A 24589-nucleotide genomic window follows, 5' to 3' on the forward strand; every position below is an offset into this window, starting at 1 on the left:
AACAGCTACCATGTAGCCTTTTTCAAACTAGTCCAAAGAGACGAATTAGGAGTAGAAATTAGATGTGAACACAATATAAAGAAAAATAATTTAATCTAATAAGTAACTGAAAGGAGCCAAGCCAAGGCTGGCTGAGCATCTACTGAAATGATAAAAGTTCCTGCATTGAGGAGGGAACATGACTATATTTTAAGGTATCTTAAAAGATCTATGTAATTTCTAATACTTTTCAGTACCTCATAAGGACACCGCTTATTGTACACAAATGGATCCCATGTTTAAAAATTTGTCTGCTAAATTGCATATTTACTCTGTTCAGTCAATTATTTAACTGTCAATCATGAGACCAATAGTCTCTTACTGAACTAAAGTGATGACAGCCAGAAGTAAATAAACAATCCTCTGATTAGGCTGTGCAGCATTACTAAGAGGATATATCTGCAAGTCTTACTCAGAATTTTAAAAAAGAGCTCAAAGACCCCTTTTTATTATCTTCAAGAACTTCAAAAGATCATAGATCCCAAGCAAGCAATCTGTTCCAGAGACTGGGTAGCTGTTCCAGCTCAAAATAATTTACATTAACACTGTAAGATCAACATGTCAGAAATTAGTCAGTTGGCCTCAGTTTCATCTTTAAATAAATGGGATCATACTGTTTTGAAAACCAGTAATAAGGTAAGATCTATTGGAAGAAGTCTAAAACCACTATCACATTAGTAATAAGATAAGTTTAAGACAACTGTAAGCAACTACTCTGTTACAATGTATATTCAGAATCATTTGGAGGCTTAAATCAGGGCACAGCTAGAAATACGTTCTTAATTATCCATTTGACAAATTCATAAGTTTGAAAATTTTTAGGAATTACTCTTGTTTTCCTTGAAGAGCCTAATTTTCACCAAATCATCCTGCTTGCTTATCATCCAACAGCCTACAGGTTAAGACATATAGATTTGTTCATTCATCCTCAAAATAGACTTGATCTTTTCTTTTTCTTAGGATGTGCTTTTACTCTTCAGCTGACTGAAAACTCAAAACGTGAATTTATGTATAGAATATCAAAACCAAATAATACTCTAGTCTCCAGCCATTGCAATCTAACCTGAGAGTTTTCTTAAGAACACCAAATGCAACAAAGTGTATTTAACAGACCACTGAACGATCAAGAGAATATTTCATATTGTACCAATACCTGTTGGACAAATAAATCACCATTAAATAAATTTAGGAGTAAATATCCGATTTCCTATGTACTATCTGTGTGACCTCAAGCAAGCCACAATCTTTAGGCATCATCTTATGTGCAAAATAAAACTAACTTCCCTCTAGTAGTATTTTAATGGTCAATGATGAAGCAAAGCACTGTATAATTTATTTATAAAGTTATATATTTATAAAGTAATATAAATATAAATGTGTTGGTAGTATATTTTACTTTAAGTTATTTTATATATGCATCTTCAGGGCAATGAGGGAACTGATACTGATTTCACTGGCTTTGTAAAGCACTCAGTGTTATCTACACGGGTATATTCTGATTAAATACCAATTTTGATGACAGTGCTTGTAGGTATTAAGTGAGAGATTTACTTTCAGAAATCTCTTGCATCAGAAGGGTACAAGAGTACAATCTGTACTCAAGTTGAAAGTTCTTAAAAAACTGTTACATCATTATAAGGTCCCAGTCAGGCTATATAAGAAATCAGATTCGTATTTATACTGAGTTGCTGTATAGAGATATGAATGTTCCTCCTGCACTAGCATTTACAACAGTGAAGGAAGGAGTTTCTACTATTTAGTTGTGTTAGTAGCTGATTATTCCATCAGTGGTCACTTTTTAAATTCTCTTTAGGTAGAAACAAGAAAACTGTGTCGTTTTAGGTTTTAAATTTGAGAATAGGCTCAGTTAGTCAAATATCTAGAACTTAGCTTAACTTGAAGCAAGTTTTTCTTTTTTTAATTTAAAATGATTGCTTTATACATACAGAGATTGGGAGAACTGGATTTTAGAATTAGACTGGCAAAGCATCTTATAATCTACTCCAAAATTTTCATTGTAAGGAATCAGATGGCAAATTTTCATTTAATCACCAAATCGAGAGGATAATATGCAAGATAAAGGACATCTTCAAAATTTTACCTGTTGTTTCTGGTATGCAGTATTAGGATTTATTTTGGACTCTAAAAGTAGAGAACCTAGGAAAGAGGAAAAAAAAAAACACATTCCATTATGTAACTGTAAAGCAGCAAAATTGTATTCCCTTACATACACACACATTTCCTTTTCTGAAGGACTGATGCACATACAAGTTCAGTTGAGGAAATATTATTTTAAAACATACAAATTTAAATATAATAGCCTGTAACCTAAGAAATGCTTGCTTTATACATGTTTACTTTTAACAAAACAGACACGATCATCAAGAGTGAGCACTAGATGGTAAGAGAAATCTAACAACTCCTGGGCAGCAGAAGGTAGTGAAACAGCACAGTGTGAAGCCAGATGATCTGGGATTAAATCTCTTATATTCAGTATTATTTAGAGAAATAACTTAAAACATGCAAATAAGCATTATAAATAAAATCTGGTCTCTCTCAAGAATGAAAATAAGAATTCATTGGTAAAAGTCTGAAAACATCAAGGATATGATCCATTGCCCAAGTACATCCCCAAATTATAATTCACCTTCAGAGTCTTATATTTCTGCTTAATACAGGAATCACACTTCTCCATCTTCAAATTATCAATTTACTTCTAATAAGCGAATTTGCACATTTCTGTTTTTCCCCGGCAGTATCATAAGACTCAAGGTATTAGAAAATAACTACTACTTTGTGACAAAAAGAAAAATTTTTAAAAAAAGGTATTTTATTTAAGTATAGTTGATTTACAATGTTGTGTTAATTTTTACTGTACAACCAAGTGATTCAGTTATACATATATATATATATACACACACATTTTTCATATTCTTTTCCATTATGGTTTAATCACAGGATACTGAGTATAGTTCCCTGTACTATACAGCAGGACCTTGTTGTTTATCCATTCTGTATGTAATAGTTTGCACCTGCTAACCCCAAACTCCCAATCCATTCCCTCATTCCCTCCCCTAGCCCGTCTCCCCCTTGGCAACCACAAGTCTGTTCTCTATATCTGTTAGTCTGTTTGTTTCACAGATAAGTTCATTTGTGTCATATTTTAGATTCCACATATAAGTGATATCATATGGTATTTGTCTTTCTCTGTCGGACTTACTTCACTTAGTATGATAATCTCTAGGTCAATCCATGTTGCTGCAAATGGCATTGTTTCACTCTTTTTTAGTATTTTTTTAGTAGTATTCAGTAGTATTCTTTTTTAGTAGTATTCCATTGTATACAGGTACCACATCTTCTTTATCCATTCACCTGTCGATGGACAGGTTGTTTCCATGTCCTGGCTATTGTAAACAGTGCTGCTATGCACACTGGGGTGCATGTATCCTTTCAAATTAGTTTTCTCCAGCTATATGCCCAGGAGTGGGATTGCAGGATCATATGGCAACTCTGTTTTTAGTTTTTTGAGGAAACTCCATACTGTCTTCCATAGCGCCTGCACCAATTTACATTCCCACCAACAGTGCAGGAGGGTTCCCTTTTCTCCACACCCTCTCCAGCATTTGTTATTTGTAGACGTTTTAATCATGGCCATTCTGACTGCTGTGAGGTGGTACCTCATTGTAGTTTTTATTTGCATTTCTCTAATAATTAGCAATGTTGAGCATCTTTTCATGTGCCTGTTGGCCATCTGTATGTCTCCACAAAGAGCACATTTTAAGACTAAATGTATACCTCTCCCCTCCTCAACCAATTCCAGTTTAAAGCCAAGTTCTGACCCAAAATACTTGAGAAAAAGCATTTTCTCTACAGCTGTCTCTCATCCAAAGCTTTCAACTCTTCTCATATTACATTTAACAGTTGCTTTTTCCATTCCAAATAGTGGCTAGACACTTGAGAAAAGGGCACTCTTAACATTTCCAAATTTGACTAGTTTTGCTTTTATGTTAAAATTTGTTTACTAAGTTTATGATACTGCCCCGTGTTAGTAATTTACTGACCATTCACTACCACGTGCTGGTAATGATGCTCAGTGATATTGAATATATATAGTAAAATACCAGCATTTGCCAAGTTGCAGTGACTTAATTTGCAAACACCTTGTGCACAAGAAATCTTCCCACTTTACTTGAATCTTTCCAGTGTATAGCACAGGTGAAATGCTTAACCCAAAATCTGTCTCTTATCCTTTCTGTACTTAAGGTAACTAAACAGTCTCCCTATTTTCTCCACCTGTACTCCCAACACCCCATTTCTTTAGGCTCTTTTCTTTTTACTATTTTGGCTCACTGAGGTTCAGACAAATGTTCTCACATTCTCGAGCAAGCCTGATTACTCTTCTTCCCATTTTCCCAACTTTTGCCACAATAATCAAAATAAATTTTCCAGTGCCCCTTAATTTTCTTTATGCACAATCATCGAATTTTTATTTTGGTAATTACTAAGAGCCATCTAGTGATATATTTATAAGAAGAAAAAGCAGCAAGCAAACAAACTCAATGTCTAGAGTCCCTTAAAAGTATTAAAATTTCCAACTATCTCTGTAAATATTCTTTCACTGTTTGTTGCTTAATTACTAGAAAAAAAATTGCACCCTATTATTTCCCAATGAAATCACAAAGTATGTCAAGTACATTATGGATCAAACTTTTAAAAGATGAGTCATGGCATATAATCATATTCAAAACACGGGTTTCTATGAGAAAATACATTCCAAAAACCCTACTTTGAAATGTATCATGTCCTCAAAAACAATCCATCCGCAGAAAACTACATAAATAATAGAGTGAAACAAATGGATTACTTTATAACATATTTCAGAAGATGCAAGAGATCTAATGTCATAGAACCAAACTGAGTAAGTAATGCCACCTTAAAAGTCAAACTGCCCGGGCTTCCCTGGTGGCGCAGTGGTTGAGAGCCTGCCTGCCGATGCAGGGGACACGGGTTTGTGCCCCGGTCCGGGAGGATCCCACATGCCCGGAGCGGCTGGGCCTGTGAGCCATGGCCGTTGAGCCTGCGCGTCCAGAGCCTGTGCTCCGCAACGGGAGAGGCCACAACAGCGCGAGGCCCACATACCGCAAAAAAAAAAAAAAAAAAGTCAAACTGCCCAAAAGCACAAAGGAAAAAAATCACACATCATTGATAAATGATGCTAATTAGACATAATCCAAATTAAAAACTTCTATGCTACAAACAATACCATTAAGAATGTGAAAAGAACCCACAGAATGGGCAGAATTATTTGCAAATCATGTATCTGATAAGGGACTTCCATCCACAACTCTTACAACTCAATAATAAAAAGATAACCCAATTTAAAAATGGGCAATGGATCCGAATAGATATTTCTCCAAAAAAGATATACAAATGGACAATAAACATGAAAAGAAGCTCACCGTCTTTAGTCATTAGGGAAATGCGAATCAAAACCACAAAAAGATAACCATTTTACACCAGCTAGGAAGCCTATAATCAAAGACAGACAATGACAAGAGCTGGCAACCATGTGGAGAAATTGGAACCCTCATACATTTTTCTTGGAGGTATATAAAAAGACATCCACTTTGGAAAAATTTGGCAGTTCCTCAAAAAGAGAGAGTTACGGGCAATTCCACTCCTAGATACATACAAGAGAAACGAAAACATTTGCCCACACAAATTTGTGTACACATACATTCAGAGCAGCATTATTCATAATAGCAAAAAAGTGGAAACAATCCAAATGTCCAAAAACTAATGAATGGGTAAATAAATGAAATACTATTCGGCTATACAAAGATATGAAGTTCTGATCCATGCTGTAACTGAACCTTGAAAACATAAGTTATAGAAGCCAGTTACAAAGGACCACATGTTTTAGGACTGCATTTATATGAATGGTCCAGAATTTGCAAATTTAGAGGATCTGTAGGTTAGTGGCTGTTTAGGACTGTGAAGAAGGGGGAACAAATGGGTAGTGATTGCTAATGGGTACATGATTTCTTTTAGAGGACAAAATGGTCTCTCATTGTGGTGATGGTTGCATAACCCTGTGAATATACTAGACAATACTGAACTATACACTTTAAATGAGATGGCATGTGAATTCTGTTTAAAAAAAGCTAAAGTGTAAATATTCATACAATGGAATATCATACAGTAATGTTAATGCATGAACCAAATATATGTAAATGCAAAAATGTATATGAATCTTACAAACATAAATGAAAGAAGCCTCAGACAAAAGTATATACCATAAGACCATTTACATGAAGTTCAAAAAGTGGCAAAAATTAATCTATGGTGTTAGAAGTTAGGTTGTTGAGGGGAAGGGGAGAGAGAGTGACTGAAGACAGAGACATGAAGCAGGCTTCCGGAGTGCTGGTTACGTGGTTTCTTTGTGCTGGTTATTTTGTGAAAAATTCATCAACCTGAATACTTATGATTTGTGTACCTTTTTGATGTATTATACTTCAAAAGTTTTTTTTTTGTTTTTTTTTTTTTAAGTTTAAGAGAAGGGGTAAAATGACACACGGCATAGGGGCTGGAGCTATCACTTCAAGTTGTGATTTCAAGAAACACACACCTGGGACTTCCCCGGTGGTGCAGTGGTTAAGTATCTGCCTGCCAATGCAGGTGACACAGGTTCAACTCCTGGCCTGGGAAGATCCCACATGCCGCAGAGCAACTAAGCCCGTGCACCACAACTACTGAGCCTGCGCTCTAGAGCCCGTGCTCTGCAACAAGAGAAGTCACGGCAATGAGAAGCACGCACACTGCAACGAAGACCCAACACAGCCAAAAATAAATAATTTTTTTAAAAAACCCAAAAAACCCCACACACCTGACTTGGCAACTGCTAAAACAAAACACCAACACCAACTATTATTTTTTGAGTACAAGTTTTTTTGCCTTTTTTTTTTTTTTTTTTGCATTTGTTTCAAAACTCTCTCGGTGGTGTTACAGTGTTAGGATGACTAGAAAGGAAAAATCAATCACAAATTCAAAGTATGAAGTGTTCCCTCCCAAAGTGCTGGCTAAAACAAGAATAAGCACATACTAGAAGCTTCTGGTAAGTTTTTCTTTTTCCTGGGCCATTCAAGATGTCAGGGGGAAGCATCTCTCCTGAAACCATTTCAGCCATATCCAATGGTTTTAGTCTAAGATATAACTTTAGGAAGTCCAGCTCTGGTCCCCAAATACCATGTTCCCTAAGATGTCAGTAGGCTGTAGAGGCTGGAATATGGGAAACAGCCTTTTAACTGGGGGGCTAAGTAAGATAATAATGAAAAGACACATCTCTAGTTTTATTCCTAGTCCATCTATTAGGTTCCCCACTCCCATCTCCTAGTTTCTACTGAATAAAGTTATAAGCACTTATCCAATCAACTGAAAAAGATCCGGCTGAGTGTTAATATGCATTTACACAATCCTTCCCCCCAGCAAGTCTATTTGTTATCAATAGCTACAGTACTGGGAACAGTGGTTCCATCCCAGTAATAAGTGGGTATGGAAGCGGATGTAGAGTTCAACTGTAGGTGTGAGGCATTTATCATGGTAGCAGAGATAACAAGGGGAGAAATGAGGAAAATGTTCCTTAATAGGGGACCTTAAATGACATCAAGGGAGTTAAAAGTTCTCATTAAGGGGAACACAATGCTTTTGATAATGGGTAGATCCAGTATATCTTAGTAACTGAAACACATACGTAAAACAGCCCCCCACCCCAATTTATTTGAGAAACACATTCATCCTATCCAATGAAATAGATGCCTTTATCCTCCAAGAGGAATTCATTCTCCCCCCCAACCGCCCCCCACCATGACACCATCTCCTCACACATCTGAGAAAGACACTCACACAGACAAGAGAAAGACAAGCCTACATAGCAAACCCCAATATCAAGACTTGAGAAAGGCCTTCCCACTTCCCACCTGAATGACTGGGAAGGAAATATGGAAACACAAAAATCGAGAGATTGATGTAGCTAAGTGGAATGCATCAATACATGTAATTAAGTTTGTCACTGCAGAATCTATCATTCAGACCACTAACAAAATCAGCCACGTTCAGGTGAACTAAAGAATACTCCTGCACAGCAAATGCTTGTCAGAGTCCATCCCCACGATTCTGACAGGCGTGCAAGGCCATATTTGCACATATATTTCTTCAAAAAATAAAGAGGGTCCTTAATTCTCATTTACTATTACCAAAACTGAACATCAGCACAACCTTTCTGGAGGGTCATTTGTCTTTATCTACAAAGCTTCTAAACACATACTACTCTTTGGTCCAACAATCCTAGGAAATTATCCTACACCCTCATACAGGTGCCAAGTATACGAATACAGATGTCATTAGCAGTGTTTGTAAGGGCAAAAAAAAACCTAGAAACAATGTATGAGCCAGCTGGAGAGTGTGGGGATCTCAAGAGGCCTAGAAAAATCAGAACTATTTTCATAATATTACTAAGAGATTATTTCCCATTTTCATTCTTATTTTTCTCACAGTGTCTACACTGATAGGGCAACAGATTGAATGCAGAAGCAGAAAAGAACACTTTAAAAAAAACTGAACCAGACATTATAAAGAGATTTGTAAAAATGTAAAACAGTGACATTCTTGTCACTGAATTCTTGCTTTAGAAAAGATTTTTAAAGTCTTATCTTAATTTCTAATATGGTAAATATCGATAGATATTAGGGATCCTCAATTTTAGTACTATAAAGGTATCCTGAGGGAAAAAATTTGAGAAATGTTACTCCATGCCACCAACACTGTACTGTGTGAATTCAATATATACAGTGGAATACTATGCTAGTTTTAGATGAGATCTGTATATCCTGACACAAATAGAGGCCCCAAATATACTGATAAAAAGGAGATCTGTACACTCAGGAAATGGGGGGACAATGGTAAAGAAGGGGAAACGCCACTCATAACATCACCAAGACAACTACAGGTAAAGCTGTCATAGATTGATAGCAAGAAAAAGTGACAATAAAACAAACAGTACAATTATGAGTATAAACAATTAGGTCACTAAAAACATTCCCTCCCTACTTCACATCTTGGTTCCTCTTGAACTTTTCTAGTATCCTGCTGCAAACCCCCAATACACCCCTATCAAAACAAAACAAACACCTCCAGGGATAGGGGGAGGGTAGTTAGTACGTGCAGAATGAAGTCTCATCTGAAGAGTTGAAATCAGAGAACTTAAAACTAGTGCCTGTAGTATAGATCCAGCCAGCAGACAGCTTGTTTGATTCCTAGTTCTAACAAACATACTCATACACTAAATTCATGAAAATCTTTTACAATGGAAAGATTTTACATTGGAAAAAAAAAAAAAAAAAGGTCTAGATTTCTGGCTGGGTACAGGAAAAAAAAAGACCCCAGAACTATCCAATCAAAGAATCAATGCACCAAGACTTGTGGTTAGAAAAAAATAATACCTCTTAGGGTTGCTTTTGAATATTAACTGCAATTTTATATTAAACTGCCTACCCCAGAACCTAACACATAACCAGCACTCAATACTTTTTTTTTAACAGCATGATCAGCATAGCATTGCCCTGGCATCACTATAATCTTGAATAGTAGAAAAATTAGTACTGATAACAATGATCCAGAAACACATTACAAATAAAAGGCTAACCAACACAGGCTCATTAGACTGCCTAAGAAAAACCTTCTAATATATAGTATTTAGGAAATATTCCATGAAAATTGTTGAGATTTTTTAATCATGTTACACAGTTTAATTTAGCTGGAAAATTCACCTGTTCAGAAGATATCAATTCCCTTCACTGGAGAAATTATATATTATACTTTATATAATTTTATGGCTTTATTTTCAATACCAATCAATCAGATTCAGATAATATGGGAGTATCTGGTTTGGGGTTAAGAAACTTAGATCCTGACCTTAGTTCAGATTTGGATAAATACTTAAGGATTTCAGAATGAAGAGCTTCCAGGTCTGCTGCTTTTTTTTTTTTTTTTTTTTTGTGCGGTACGCGGGCCTCTCCTGTTGCGGAGCACAGGCTCCGGACGCGCAGGCCCAGTGGCCATGGCTCACGGGCCCAGGTGCTGCGCGGCATGTGGGATCCTCCCGGACCGGGGCACGAACCCGTGTCCCCTGCATCGGCAGGCGGACTCTCAACCACTGCGCCACCAGGGAAGCCCAGGTCTGCTGCTCTTAAGTAAGCAGTTCAACTTTACTGGCAATATACTGGCTTTTCCAGTATATTGACATTATCAACGGTCAAAGCTAAGGGCAAGAGCTTAGGTGCTATGTTTCCTTAGTAGGAAGAAAACACCATCAAAATGAATTAATGGAAGTCCAAAATCTCATGATGATAGGAGACTAGTGTATGTTTCAAACCTATAGCAGGTCTGTGTTCCAGGTCCCTCCCTCCCAATTTTGTGGACCACAGATTACACATGGCATTTAAAACCTAAAATGAAGGCCTGGGAAAAAAAAAACTTGGTAGCATTATGTTAAAAGGTCCCACCCCTGTGTCAAGCCTTCACTACACTCCAACCCCATCAGTTATACCCAATGTAGCCAACGGCCCTCAAACTTTCAAAAGTTATCACATGCAACAGATGAAAAATAAGGGTTTGGTTATCCTAAGCCTATTAATTTTCCACGAAGTAGGTCTACACAAGAGAAAAAAAAGCACATTTAAATCAACTTTTCAAAGTGAAATATTTCTCCCAGTACTGACACTGGGTTCTTCTTGGTAGCTAAATCTGGAGTGCTTACCATATGCAAGATTATATACTACTTACTGATTTATAAGAATAACATAAAAAATGCTGATGCTATCTCTGTTCATTTCTCACCACCGCAGCCAAAACAAAACAAAACAGACTCTCCTACCCAAACTGTTGACCTCCTTTTCTATTTATAGTAGGAGTAGAGGCAGATCTACCTACAACCAAGTTCTATCAAGAGGAAGAAGCACAGGATTCCAGTTTTTACCATTAGCTAGCAGCACTACCTTGAACAAAACATTTCCCCATGTCTCATTTCTTCATGCCTCAAATAACAATGAAAATGAAATCTTTTTAACGTTGACTAGACAAGTCAGAATTAAAACCATTATGAAACATAAAAAATATAAAACTTAAGGTGAAAACCAAATATAAGAACACTATTCTTTTTTTTTTTTTTTTTTTTTTTTTTGCGGTACGCAGGCCTCTCACTGTTGTGGCCTCTCCCGTTGCGGAGCACAGGCTCCGGACGCACAGGCTCAGCGGCCATGGCTCACGGGCCCAGCTGCTCCGCGGCATGTGGGATCTTCCCGGACCGGGGCACGAACCCGTGTCCCCTGCATCGGCAGGCGGACTCTCAACCACTGTGCCACCAGGGAAGACCCAAGAACACTATTCTTGATGATTGGCAAAGTAATCCAGAATAAAGAGTATAGATATGATTTTATGTTCAAAGACATCCTTCAGTGTGTGGAGAAATTCCAATTTCTTTACTTTATCAATTCTAAAATTGGCAGGTGGAGGTGGTAAAAATAATAATGGAGAAAAGAAGTAGAATGATTTGAACATAAAGCGAGAGAGTAAGCAAAGAATAATATCATTACCCCCACTTCAGCAACCTAACAGGTACAGCATGAACTGGGAGAAGAAAAAAAACAATACTAAGTAATCTTTATTGGAGGATGGAACTTTGCAGGTACATGGCTATGAGGTAATGAGGTAATCTACCTTCATTTTTAAAAAAGGATATGTTCCTACAACATATCTGCCAGTAGAAACCTACTGAATAAGGATGCAATCCAGAAAATGGGCTCAGTAACTTAGTGGGACATCTCTCCTCCAAGGCTAGGAGAGCTACAGATTTGCCAAGCACTCAGCTCCAGAGGGGAAGGGCATACTTACCCACACAGATGTGCCCTGTAACAGGTAAGACACAAATACTTCCATTCAGAAATTTCCTTCCTGATTTTCAGATAAGTGTGTATGTTCCTCTAACAAGATAAATGACTCATTTTATGGAAAACCAGAAACAACTTTCCATTTTGCTCATCACAATAAAAAGAAAATTCTCAATTATCCTGTGATGGAAAATGAGGGAAGCACACAATAATGGATAATCCAAGCTAGCAGCCAATACAAAACTCCCACATGTAGCCTGGAGATAAGCTATAATTTTAAATATCTTTAGGCTAAAAACTGTTTTCATTTTCTTTGAAATAAACCTTGAATCTAAGTATAAAGCAGCAAATACAAGTAGACAATAATATGGGGGTTTAAAACACACTATTAACAGTTAATGATGTTAATTAAGTAATTGATAATACTAGTTTCAAGTCATAGACTAGAAGTCTTATTCAATCCCTGACACCTCTCCCCCACCTCAGTTCGAACACTGATCTTCCTTGCTTTTTAACCTAGCTATGTGATCTTAAGTTATTTAGCTTCTTTGAGCCTCAGTTTCCTGATCTATAAATATGGCTAATAACAGTACCTACACCAAGAGGACACCAGAGGATACAAGTGAAGAATCTCTGGCACACAGCAGACACTCAATAAATTTTGACTATTATTCCTATTTGGAGTTTCCCTGTTAGGAAAAAAAAAAACCCATAAATCATCAAATTAAAGATTATTTACAAAGTATTTCACAAGTATCCTGGAATTTTCTAAGCCTACTTTTTGGATTTAGTTTTCCTAACAACTTATAAATTTAACAAGGGCACAGTCAGTTTATTTCAGCTCTTTCCCTATTAGATAAAAATGGAAAAAGCCCAGATTCCTATATTATTGTGTTAGAAGAGTATGATTCCCTATGACAATATGACATTAAGACTTAATGCTTAAAAATACTTTAAACAAAGGACTTTGTATAATGAGTCCTATTAAACACATGATGTGAAGGTATGTCTTATTTCAAATTAGTATGAGGTTTCAAAGAATTCATCTCAAATCTACACATGATTAACTGAACCTATAAAGCCTATACTTTCCAACTCACTATGTAAAAAGTTTTCCAAACAAGCAAAAACATAGAAGTTAGAATAGTTGGTTACTACATGATAGTCATACAGAAAAGTACACTAACACTTCACATTCAAACTTGTATTTTAAGAGACAAATAATATAGGCCTCAGAAAAATTTACCCAATGTGTTCAAAACCCTTTAAATGCCTCCAAGGAAAAATAAGTTTTCTCCAGTTTTAAGTTATTTTAGGGAGGCTTATAAAGTAATCTGTGGGAAATATACTCCCAAGTTACCATTTTTCTTTCAATTCAAATTGAAAAGCAATGTCCCTACAGTCTTCAGTTACAGAATGGTGAGTCTTATTTGTTTTCCGTGGAATTGGAGTTCTGGGTAGGAAGTCCAATTAAAGGTCCTTGAAATGAGTTTGTAATAATTTAGATACAGACCTACAATCGTAATAAACTCAGACAGTTAGCTACCATAAAATTATAGGCTATCGTTACAAGGCAGATTTTCAAATTCAGAAGGAACTATTTTGAAAAAAGTTTTACCTGATGTGAACATTTTCTTTAAGGGAAGTTCACGGTACGCCACCGGAGGAAGTGGCAATCCCTAAACTGAGTTAAGTCTTTAAAACTGTGAAACACTTATTATCTTCAATCAGCTTGGTCTTTGAACCTTGAAGGGCTGTTTCAAAATATGTGAAACACATGCATCACTAGGGCAGATTCGAAAGGTTTTAAAGGTTTCTGCCAACTTCTCCCCACCTGTTAGCTGAACCAAATTATGAATAAATAGTTAAGCAATCGGATAAAATGCTCGGGTAAAATGATTCCAGACTTGCAGGGCGTTTACCCAGTGAAACTACACACAAAGTTCTGCATTTCTAATGAAAAAGACAACTAACGCTGCGGGAACACAAATCTCTCTTCCCACGGCAAAGAAGCACTTTCCTCTGCCGAGTGCAGAGTTGCCAGGTCCAGAACCAGGGCTGCCAACCTGCAACAGGATCGGAAAAGTGCAGCAATGATACGTTTTTTTTAAAAAAAAGAAGAAAAGCACAACAAAATGCTTATGCTCCAAAAAGTGAAACAGCTAACAACTTTCTTAGCTCCGAGAAAAGTTTCATGCCTGCTTTACAGACGCGTGAACGAAAGCAGGGGATCGGTTTGATCAGTAGCTTTCTCAAGGTCACTCTTGTGCAAAGGAACGGCAAGGTCCGGGCTCCCGCTCCCAGGCCCCCGACCTCTGCACACGCCCCGGCGGCACCGCTCAGACGCGCCTGGCTCCGGCCGTGCCCGCACAAGTGCGACGGGGCCCTCAGAGAAAGAAACACTTGGAGCGAGAGCAGCTCCGGGAGGACAGGGGGGCCGGGGGCCCGTCTTCCCCCGAGGCGGGGGCCGCCGCGGCCCGAGCCGCCGCCTCCGTCCCCTCCGTCGTCTCAGGCAGAGGGCCGCTAGCCCCACAGGACCGGGCAGTTGGCCCAGGGGCGCGGGCGGGGCGAGGCGAGGGTCCCGCCGCGAGGGGTTCACTCACCGTCGCTCTCGGCCCTGACAAGCAGGGACATGCCCTTCAGCCGCTCCACGTAGCCGGACGACACATGCCCGGTGCCCCGGTCGTCCCACTGCCGGTCCTCGTTGAGCGTGTAAACCTTCACCCGCCGCCGGGTGTCGGTCATCGTGCCGCCCGGGGGCCGGGGCAAAGGCCCCGCCGGAGTCGCCCGGGAAGGGGGTCCGGGGAAGGCGGGAGCCGAGGCGAGAGGACGCCCACGAGGGAAGGGCTCCCCGGCCTCACTGCCGCCTCTGGCCGCCCCGGGGCCGCGCTGCCGCCCGCATGGCCCGCCGCTGGGCCCGAGCTCTGGCCCTCGCCTTTCCTCGCCTCCGGCTCCTCGGCGCTATTGTCCAGGCCCGGCGAGCCCGGCCGCCCCGAGGGGGCCGCGCAGCGCTTCGCAGCCTCCCGCCCCGCCGCGCTAGGAACTCGCGGCGCCGTTCACTGCCCTGCTCCCGCCTCCGCCATGAGCTCCGTGAAGCTGCTTCCCGCGCCGCCGCCGCCGCCTCCTCCTCAGGCCGCCGCCGCCATGTTTTCCTTCCTTATACCTGGCCCTGCCACCGTAGCCGGGGACTGCGCTCCGCTCCCCTGCTTCAAATGTCCCAAGCCGACCGGCGCCTGGTCCTGCTGCAGCTGCCACCACTGCGCGGGAGACTCCGAAAACCCCCTGGCGCACGAGCGCTCTTGGCTACTGGGAGTCCCTTCCCCTCCGCCGCTGCCGCCGCCTCTTCCGTCTTCCTCACAGAGCCAAAGCCGCCGCCATCTTGGTTCGCCCCTCAATAGCGGCGCGCGGGGCCACCCCGGTAGCAGCTGCAGGGGCGGCCCGTTGGCCCCACCATTTAAAGAGACAGGAGGGAAGCCGCGAGCCTCGCAGCGGCGGAGGCCGCGGGCGGAGTGGGGGGTAGGCGGGCGTCGGGTTGCCGAGGTGGCGGGAGCGCAGGGAGTGGAGGAGGCGGAACGCTGGTCGCGCTGGTGACGGACCGAGGCTCCCTCGCGCTCCCTGCACGGTACTGTCGTGCGAGCGCGGGGCGTGTGTACGTCCGTCGCTCCCTGTGTTCGTCATCAGCCCCGTTCAGGATTCGAAGCGGGAGTGGAGCCCGCCTCCGGCTGCTGAGCTCTGAGCTGCTCTCTGCCCGCCGGGCGCTTGGCGTCTCCGGCTCTGGGTCCGCCCGCCGCCTACCCGGGTTGCTCGCTGTCCAGCCGCCGCTCCCTGCAGGCGTCGGGCGGCTTCGGCCTGGGGCTTTCCCGCGGCGCGCCCGCCTCCGCGAGGGCGCTGTTCGAGCCGCCTTTGGGGCTGAACTGGGCACCCGGAGCGCGGAGGTCGGTGGCGCCGGAGCCTCGCAGACTCAGGCCTTTCTCCTTTGGGAAGAAATTGAGAAGTTTTCGGGAAAGACCGTTGGTTTGGCCGCAGGTCCTGGGAGCTGCCATAGGGCACGCACCGAGATGGGAGTCTAGAAACTTGGCACAGTTTTCTATTTCTGGGCGTGGGACCAAGGCTGTAGTGACGAGTCTAAAACCTCTCCTTAAAATAGCTGCTACCTCTGTTCCTCCAGAATTATTTTCTAGCTCTTCATGTTGCAAAAAGAACTTGAGGGGCTTACAAAAACAAACGGGGTACTGTATAATCAGGATGAGTAATTCTCAGTGTTCACTGTTAAGCACTGTTAATCGTCACAAGTTCCCATTCCTATCACACAAATGATAGCCACCATTTGGGGGGCTTTTACTCTTTGCCACGCCGTCTAGGTCATTGCTGGCCACTGGAAATAAAATGTGAACCGCGTATGTAATTTTACATTTATGGTAGCCGCTTCTTTAAAATGTTTGAAGAAACTGCTGAAATTTGTTTTTATAATGTATTTTGTTGTGTTAAGAAAAAAATGTTGCCTGCCGTTCCACTTCTACAAGATTCCAGCCATTAGCCACTGCAGTGGCTCACGGACAGTGCACCCTGAGGGGAACTCAGGAAGGAGAAAAACAGGAACCATTCTGTGCTTTGGATACACTGGCCCCTGGAAAAATAAACATAGCTAAGGAAAAATTTCAGTGACCCCGAGATTCTAACATCTTCCCAAACGTAGAAAAGCACTAAAATCATTGAGATGTCTGTTCTTTGTGATTAGCAGTAACCTTTTCATGCTTGACTACAAATGTTTTTCACAGCAAAAAAGGTCGTATGTATTCCTGGCTCCTCCCTGACCTCTATGGAGCAGTTCCTCAGAGCTATCCGAGAGGCTGTCTCCTAAGCTATAGCCCTCAGTAAGGTCCCAGAACAGAACTTAACTCACAACTTTTACATTTTGCCTCTTTACTTCAGTCAACAATGTAATGCGATATCTTCAATATAAAATGAATGAGATATTTTGAATTACTTTTTTCTCATACTAAGTTCAAACTGTGATGTGTATTTTACCTTTAGTGTAAATTTCTATTTGGATGCTGAGTTTTCATTGGAAATACCTGATGTGTATTTAGGCTTCACTAAGTTTACAGTTGAAAAAGTAGATTCACATACTAAAGTTACTTGAAATATACTTACCTTTTTTCCAAAAATAAATCGAGTATTTTTAAACTTTAATTAAAATTAAGTAAGGTTTAAAATTCAGTTCCTCAGTCCCACTAGCCACATTTCCAGGCCTTAGTACTGAAACCGAGCAGGACCCTATGGGGCTCCTGGGCACAGAAGCCTTTCTGTGTAAGGAACAGACCCCAGCTTCTATGATCTTCCGAGTCCCAAAGGGCAGATTCAAACAGTTGCTAATCAGGGAAGGGAGGGGATACAGAGGCAAGGGAAGAACAGCCAAGAAACAATAGTGCAGCCTTGGGGCAGGATCCTGGTTCTTCAAGGGATGCACATAACAATATCTTTAAGCTCCTTATAGATCTAAAACCCCTAACAAATGGAAGATGTCAGGATTCTTCATTCCACAGAAGACCACCTGAGGTCAGATTAAAGGAACCAGAAAAGCTCATCAAGAGATTACCTGAGACCAGATGAAAGGAGTGCAGTTCCTGCACACACCCTAATCTTATCAGCAACCCCACCTTGAACCATTGCTATAAAACTCCTCACCACATCCTCCTGGGTTGGGACACACAGTTTTGGAGGGCAGGAGCCTACTGTGTCCCCTTTTGCCTGGCAAAACAACAAAGCTATCCTTTTCTACTTCACCCAAAACTCTGTCTCTGAGATTTGATTCGGCACCAGTGCAAAGAGGCTGAGTTTTTGGCAGCATTACCCACATGTGGCTACTGGCTACCATTTTGGCAGGTTCACATGCTTAATATCAGAAATCTCACCAAACCTGCAATGTACAGCATTTTGAATTATACCCATCTATTCAGACAGAAGTTGGAACCTTCCTCCCCTACCACGTCAAATACAAAGAAGTGCTTGCAAAGAACAGCCTGAGGCTTTCATCATTTACAAAAAAAAACTGGAAAATTATAAAAACAGAGCAATTGTTTTTTTCTAAAAAGTAAGATGCAATAATTTCAAGCATATGGGCATGACAGCAATTATGTCTACTTTTGACACAGACATCTTTAAGTGTATTCACATGTTATTACTTATTCGATCCCCAAACCAAACATGAAGTAATTTGTGGGAAAAAAAAAAGCCATACTTTATTTTATAATATCTTTTTAAGGTAAATTAAATAGCGGGGTTTATTAAATGGCAAAAAGATTTTAAATTATATATACAACTAATATTAATAATTATGTTTAAATGAACTTTTTAATATAATCTTAAATAACAGTTGAGTTGTATTAGGGTTCTACCAGAGAAACAACCAGTAGGATACATCTACAGGGAGAAAGAGATTTCGAGGAATTTGTTTATACCGTAGTGGGATCTGGCTAGGCAAGTCTGGAGGTACGTAGGGCAGGTCAGCAGCAGGCTGGAAACTCGGGCAGGAGCTGACACTGCAATCCACAGAATTTCTTCCTCAGGGAACCCTCAGGTTTGGTGTTAAGGCCTTTCCACTGATTTGGATGAGGCTCACCCAGATTACTGAGGATAATCTCTTTTACTTAAAGTCAACAAATTGTAGACGTTAATCACTCTACAAAATACCCTCACAGCAACACCTAGATTAGCGTTTGACTGAATAACTGGGTACCATAGCCTAGCCAAAATGACGCAAAACTAACCATCACAGTAATAAATAAATACCTTAATTTATAATCACTTAATCATATGCCATGTGCAAATGGTGATACAATTTAAGAAAATTCCTAATGGGAGGTTGCAAATCACAAAAGGTTGAGATACGTTATCATAGTGGTCAAGGATGTGGGTGTTGGATTGTGAGTCCAGGTCCTTCCTGTTAGTAGCAATGTGATATTTGCAAGTTTCTAAACCTCTCTACCTCCTTTTCTTCACCTGTAAAATAGGAATAATAATAACTTCTAAGGTTGTTGTAAGGATTAAATAAGATACTGACTCCTCCCGTGCTCTAAATATAAAGCTTTTCCCCTGAACCCTGTACCTTCACCTACATACATAACATAAACTTATAAAATATGCAGTGGAGTCTATTCATTGGACAATATTTATACCTACTCTATGTTACTTACCTTTATCCATGTCACAGTCATTCGTTTTATAGTGTTACCTCCTTTAAACTAAAAACCCTGGAGAGATCAGGGACAAAGATGCTGGATTATGCACTGCCCAACTCCAGCATGCTCCATCCCTATAGATGACCCCCATGTTAGGCCATGAAGATAATGGTGTCTGTATGGGGGGAAGGGCACAGCACCAGTGCTGGAATTGTTGAACCCTAATTGTGGTTCAGCCAATAAACTGGTGGCCTAGGATAAGACACTTAACCTCCTTGGGCCTCAGTTTTCTAATTCCGATGAGAAGATCTTTAAGGATACTTCTAGCTTTCAATTTCCATAAGTGTGGAGCAATGATGGTAAGAATAATAGAAATTATTAAATTCTCCCCATAAAGGCAATAAGAAGATGTGGTATGTATGTATGTATGTATGTGTGTATATATATATATAGATATATAGATATAGAGATATATATAGTGGAATACTACTCAGCCATAAAAAAGAATGAAATAATGTCATTTGCAGCAACTTGGATGGACCTAGATATTATCATACTAAATGAAGAGAAAAGACAATAAAGACAAGAAAGAGAAAGACAAATAACCATATGATATTTATATGTGTAATCGAAAATATGACACAAATGAACTTACCTATGAAACAGAAACCAACTCATATAGAGAACAGACTTGTGTTCACCAAGGGGGGGGTGGGGGAGGGATGGACTGTGAGTCTGGGATTAGCAGATGCAAACTATTACATATAGAATGGATAAAGAACAAGGTCCTACTGTATAACACAAGGGAACTATATTCAATATCCTGTACTAAACCATAATGGAAAGGAATACAAAAAATAATATATATATAACTGAATCACTTTGCTGTACAGTAGAAATTAATACAATATATAAATCAACTATACTTCAATAAATTTTTAAAAAATTCTCCCCATAAATGCAGATGCTCATATGAGCATACATAAGCATTTTCATGACATTCATGAGCATTTTATTACATAGCACCATGTAATATAAACAGCTGAAAATAATCAGAAAAAAACACTCAGCAGAAAAATGTTCCATCAGTCATCCATTTTTGTTCTAAACTATTTTCATAAGTTAGATAAATATTTAACTTGCTATATAATACTTCTGAAAAAAAATTACAGTTTCTCTTATCCTACCCTCAACATAATGTAATCATGAACAAATCAGAAAGTGAAGGTAATTTTAGATAAACTCTGTAGCAACAACAGACTTTGACCAGCTGAGAGCTCACTACCACCCACAATTCATTTCTTTAAATATAAAAACTACCTTACAAAATGCTGAATAGCAACTCTTCATGGGTTAACAACAAGCAAAACAAGTGTTAAATTTATTAACAAAGAACAAGTTAAATTGAAAACAAAATTCCCTACGTCTGTCATTCAATTAGCATGCTTGGGAATCATTTAAGATACTTCTAGGGAATGGAAATCACAATTGGGATTACTATGATTTGTTCCCTGTTCTTTTCATTCCTCAGGATTCTATCCACCTCTGCTCCCCTCACCAAAAAATCTTGAAAGAAAGAGGAAGGTAGTTTGTCCTCTCTTGAAAAGCTTTTAACATGAATTCCATATGTGTTTATTATTCCTTTCTATCAAGAATTTGATAAACACAAGCCCTCCCAGAAGTACAGCTGTTGTAGCAAGATAAGCTTTCCTGCTGGAAACCCAATTGGTACTTCATTGACATAGATCTGTAATAAAAGGAGCAAAAATCTGTGATGTTGCTTAACTTTTATTAACCAACCAAGAGCTTTATTCATGTTCAATTGTCAATAAATGTATCAGTCTAGTCCTAGAAATAATCGTTTATGTGTGTGCCCCAATGAATAATAATATAAGCAGGATAAATAGAAGTCATTATTTTACTAATGATGTATATTAAAATGAACAGGTGGGTAGCTTAAATATTTGGGTACTTTTTACTTTTATTTTTTAAATTTTATATTTATTTATTTATTTATTTATTTATTGGCTGTGTTGGGTCTTCGTTGCTGCACGCAGGCTTTATCTAGTTGCAGCAAGCGGGGGCTACTCTTCATTGTGGTGCACGGGCTTCTCATTGTGGTGGCTTCTCTTGTTGTGGAGCAAGAGCTCCAGGTGCGCGGGCTTCAGTAGTTGCGGCACACGGGCTCTAGAGTGCAGGCTCAGTAGTTGTGGTGCATGGACTTCGTTGTTCCACGGCATGTGGGATCTTCCCGGACCAGGGCTCGAACTCACGTCCCCTGCATTGGCAGGCGGATTCTTAACCACTGGGCCACCAGGGAAGTCCTGGGTACTTTTTAATTTCAAAGCTTCCCCCTTCACTCCAATCCAGGGAATGCCCTGCTACCAGAATTACATGTTTGATATACGTATCCCTACATACAGTGATATATAACAGGGGTCCCCAACCCCTGGGCCGCAGACCGGTATAGAACCGGGCTGCACAGCAGGGGGTGAGCAGCGGGTGAGTGAGCGAAACTTCATCTGCCGCTCCGCATCGCTCCCCATCGCTGACATTACCGCCTGAACCATCCCCCCCTACCCCACCCCCGCCCGTGGAAAACCTGTCTTCCACAAAATCGGTCCTTGGTGCCAAAAAGGTTGGGGACCGCTGATATGGGATATGCTGGAAACTCTTCAGCAGGTTACTATTTTGCCTAAAAGTTCAAAGGATGAAACAGTCAGCATCTCCCTTCATGATATGTTACTTGCCCCTTGAATTTTAACACCACTCCAGGGATATTGACTGCTTCTAGTTCCCTAAATATTAGTTTTTGTTTTGTGTCTTAAGCCTTGTGCCTCTGTCTAGAATGTTCTTTCCATCTTGTTTCCTTTTAAATCCTGTATAGATATCACCTACTCTGTTAGACCTCCCCTGACAGCTTCCATCTGAGACAGCCTTAGCCATCCTCTCTTTTATAACACTCTGTGTCTTTTCAATACTTAAACTATCACCTGTGCACTATTGGTTTATTAACATGTCTGATTCTTCTACTAGCTTGTGAAGCTCCTTGAAGGCAGGACTTTCTCTCATTCTTATGTATACTCAATGTCAAGTACATTGCCTGGAATTTGGTTAATGTTCAGTAGATATTTGTTGAACTGAATGCTAAACTGTCTAATTAGGAAGGTCACCTAGTAATTGAGCACAGATTAGCTACAAGAAAATAAGTGTTAAACTAAGGCAAAGGTCATGCTGAATGAACACAGAAGTTGTGGTAAAATTGATGATTGCAGGGGTCAGAGAAGAGTTTTGTGGAAGATGCAGCATTGGGATGAGATTTGAAGAGTTTGATGTCAAAAGAATGAGAAAAATAGCATCTGAGGCTGCAGGATTAAGAGAAAAAATATTTACAGCAAGGAGATATGAACATGTATGGAAATTCAGGAAACTGTAAGCAGATCAGCATGGCTGGGGAGCCCAAACTGAGGGAAAGTGGGAAATTAGGCAGAAAAGGGAGTTTGGGCCAAGATTGTGAAAGCCTGAAATGTCATTTGGATATTTGTTTGGCTGTCATTCTGAAAATGACTGGAGAGACATGAAAAGTTTCTGGGGCAGAAAAGTGACAGGATAAAAATCTACACTTTGAAAAAACAACTACATTTACAGTAGCATCGAAAAGAATAAAATAGGAATAAACTTAGCCAAGGAGGAGAAAGACTTGTACACTGAAACTACAAAATATTACTGAAAGAAATTTTAAAATACACAAATAAATGGAAGGATATCTCATGTTCATTGGTTGAAAGACCTAATATTGTTAAGATGACAATACTACCCAAAGCAATCTACAGATCCAATGCAATCCCTATCAAAATTCTAATGCCTTTTTTGTTGTTGCAGAAATTGAAATATCCATCCTAAAATTCATAGGGAAGCTGAAGGGACCCTGAATAGCCAAAATAGTCTTAAGAAAGAATAAAGTAGGAGGACTCACACTTCCTTATTTCAAAACTAACTACAAAGCTACAGTAATCAAAACAGTGTAGTACTGGCATAAGACAGACATCCAGACCAACGGAATAGAATAGAGAGCCCCAAAATAAGCTCTTGCATATATGATCAAGTGATTTTCAACAAGGATGCCAAGACCATTCAATGCGGGGGGGGGATGGCAGGGTGGGAGACAGTCTTTTCAACAAATGAAGAAGAATAAAGTTGGACATGTAAAAAGATATCCACATGTAAAAAGAATGAAGTTGGACCCTTACCTTACACCATATGCAAAAATTACCTCAAAATAGATCAAAGACTAAACATAAGAGCTAAAACTATGAAACTCCTAGAAAAGAACTTAGGACATGACATTGGATTTGACAATGATTTCTTGGACATCAAAAGCATAGGCAACAAAAGAAAAAATAGATACATCAGACTTAATAAAAATTTAAAACTTTTGTGCAAAGGATACTATCAAGAGTGAAAAGGCAACCCATAGAATGAAACAAAGTATTTGCAAATCATATCTGATAAGGTATTAATATCCAAAATGTGCAAAGAACTCCTACAACTCAACGACAATAACAAAAAACACACTATTAAAAAAAATGGGCAAGGGTTTGAACAGATATTTCTCCAAGGAAGATATGTAAATGGCCAATAAGCACATGAAAAGATGCTTAACATCACTAATCATTAGGGAACTGGAAATCAAAACCACAATCAGATACCACTTCAGGCACGTTAGGAGGGCTATTGTTGGCCAGGATGTGAAGAAATTGGAAATCTTTTGTGCATTGCTGGTGGAACTATGAAATGGTGCAGCTGCTATGGAAAACAGAATGGCATGTCCTTCAAAAAATTAAACAAAGAATTTACCATATGATCCAGCAATTCTACTTTAGGTATATACCCAAGAGAATTGAAAGCAGGGACTTGAACAACTATTTATACATCCTTGTTTGTTGCAGCATTATTCACAATAGCTGAAAGGTAGAAACAACCCAAAAGTCTATTGACAGATAAATGGATAAACAAAACGTGGTGTACACATACAATGGACTATTATTCAGCCTTAAAAAGGAAAGAAATTTTGTCACATGCTACAACATAGATGAACCTTGAGGACATCATACTAGGTGAAAGAAACCAAACACAAAAGGACGAATATTGTATGATTCCACTTGTATGAGGTACCCAGAATAGTCAAATTCATAGAGATGGAAAGTAGAGTAGTGGTTACTAGGGGCTGGGGAAGGTGGGAATGGGGAGTTATTGTTTATTGGGTACAGAGTTTCAGTTTGTGATGATGAAGAATTTCTGGAGATGGATGGTGGTGATGGTTACACAACAATTAATGTACTTAATGCCACTGAACTGTACACTTAAAAATGATTAAAATAGTAAAATTTTATGATACATATATTTTACCACAATAAAAAATGTCTA

The 24589-nt window shown here is 39.7% G+C and overlaps 1 protein-coding gene across 3 annotated transcripts in view; it reads right to left on the reverse strand.

The window, feature by feature from the left end:
* The window catches only part of PPP4R3A (protein phosphatase 4 regulatory subunit 3A), a gene marked incomplete at its 5' end in the record, with an annotated part of 37881 nt that extends 23155 nt beyond the window's left edge, over positions 1-14726 (reverse strand). For all 3 annotated transcript variants that reach the window (XM_079699577.1, XM_079699576.1, XM_079699575.1), the window contains 2 exons: positions 2141-2196; positions 14585-14726. In XM_079699577.1, coding sequence (XP_079555703.1) covers positions 2141-2196; positions 14585-14726 — 198 coding nt within the window. The remainder of the gene's footprint in view (positions 1-2140; positions 2197-14584) is intronic.
* Positions 14727-24589: the final 9863 nt, after the last annotated feature.

The sequence above is a fragment of the Hyperoodon ampullatus genome (assembly GCF_949752795.1).
Source record: "Hyperoodon ampullatus genome assembly, chromosome: 3".
Classification (NCBI taxonomy): Eukaryota; Metazoa; Chordata; class Mammalia; order Artiodactyla; family Ziphiidae; genus Hyperoodon; species Hyperoodon ampullatus.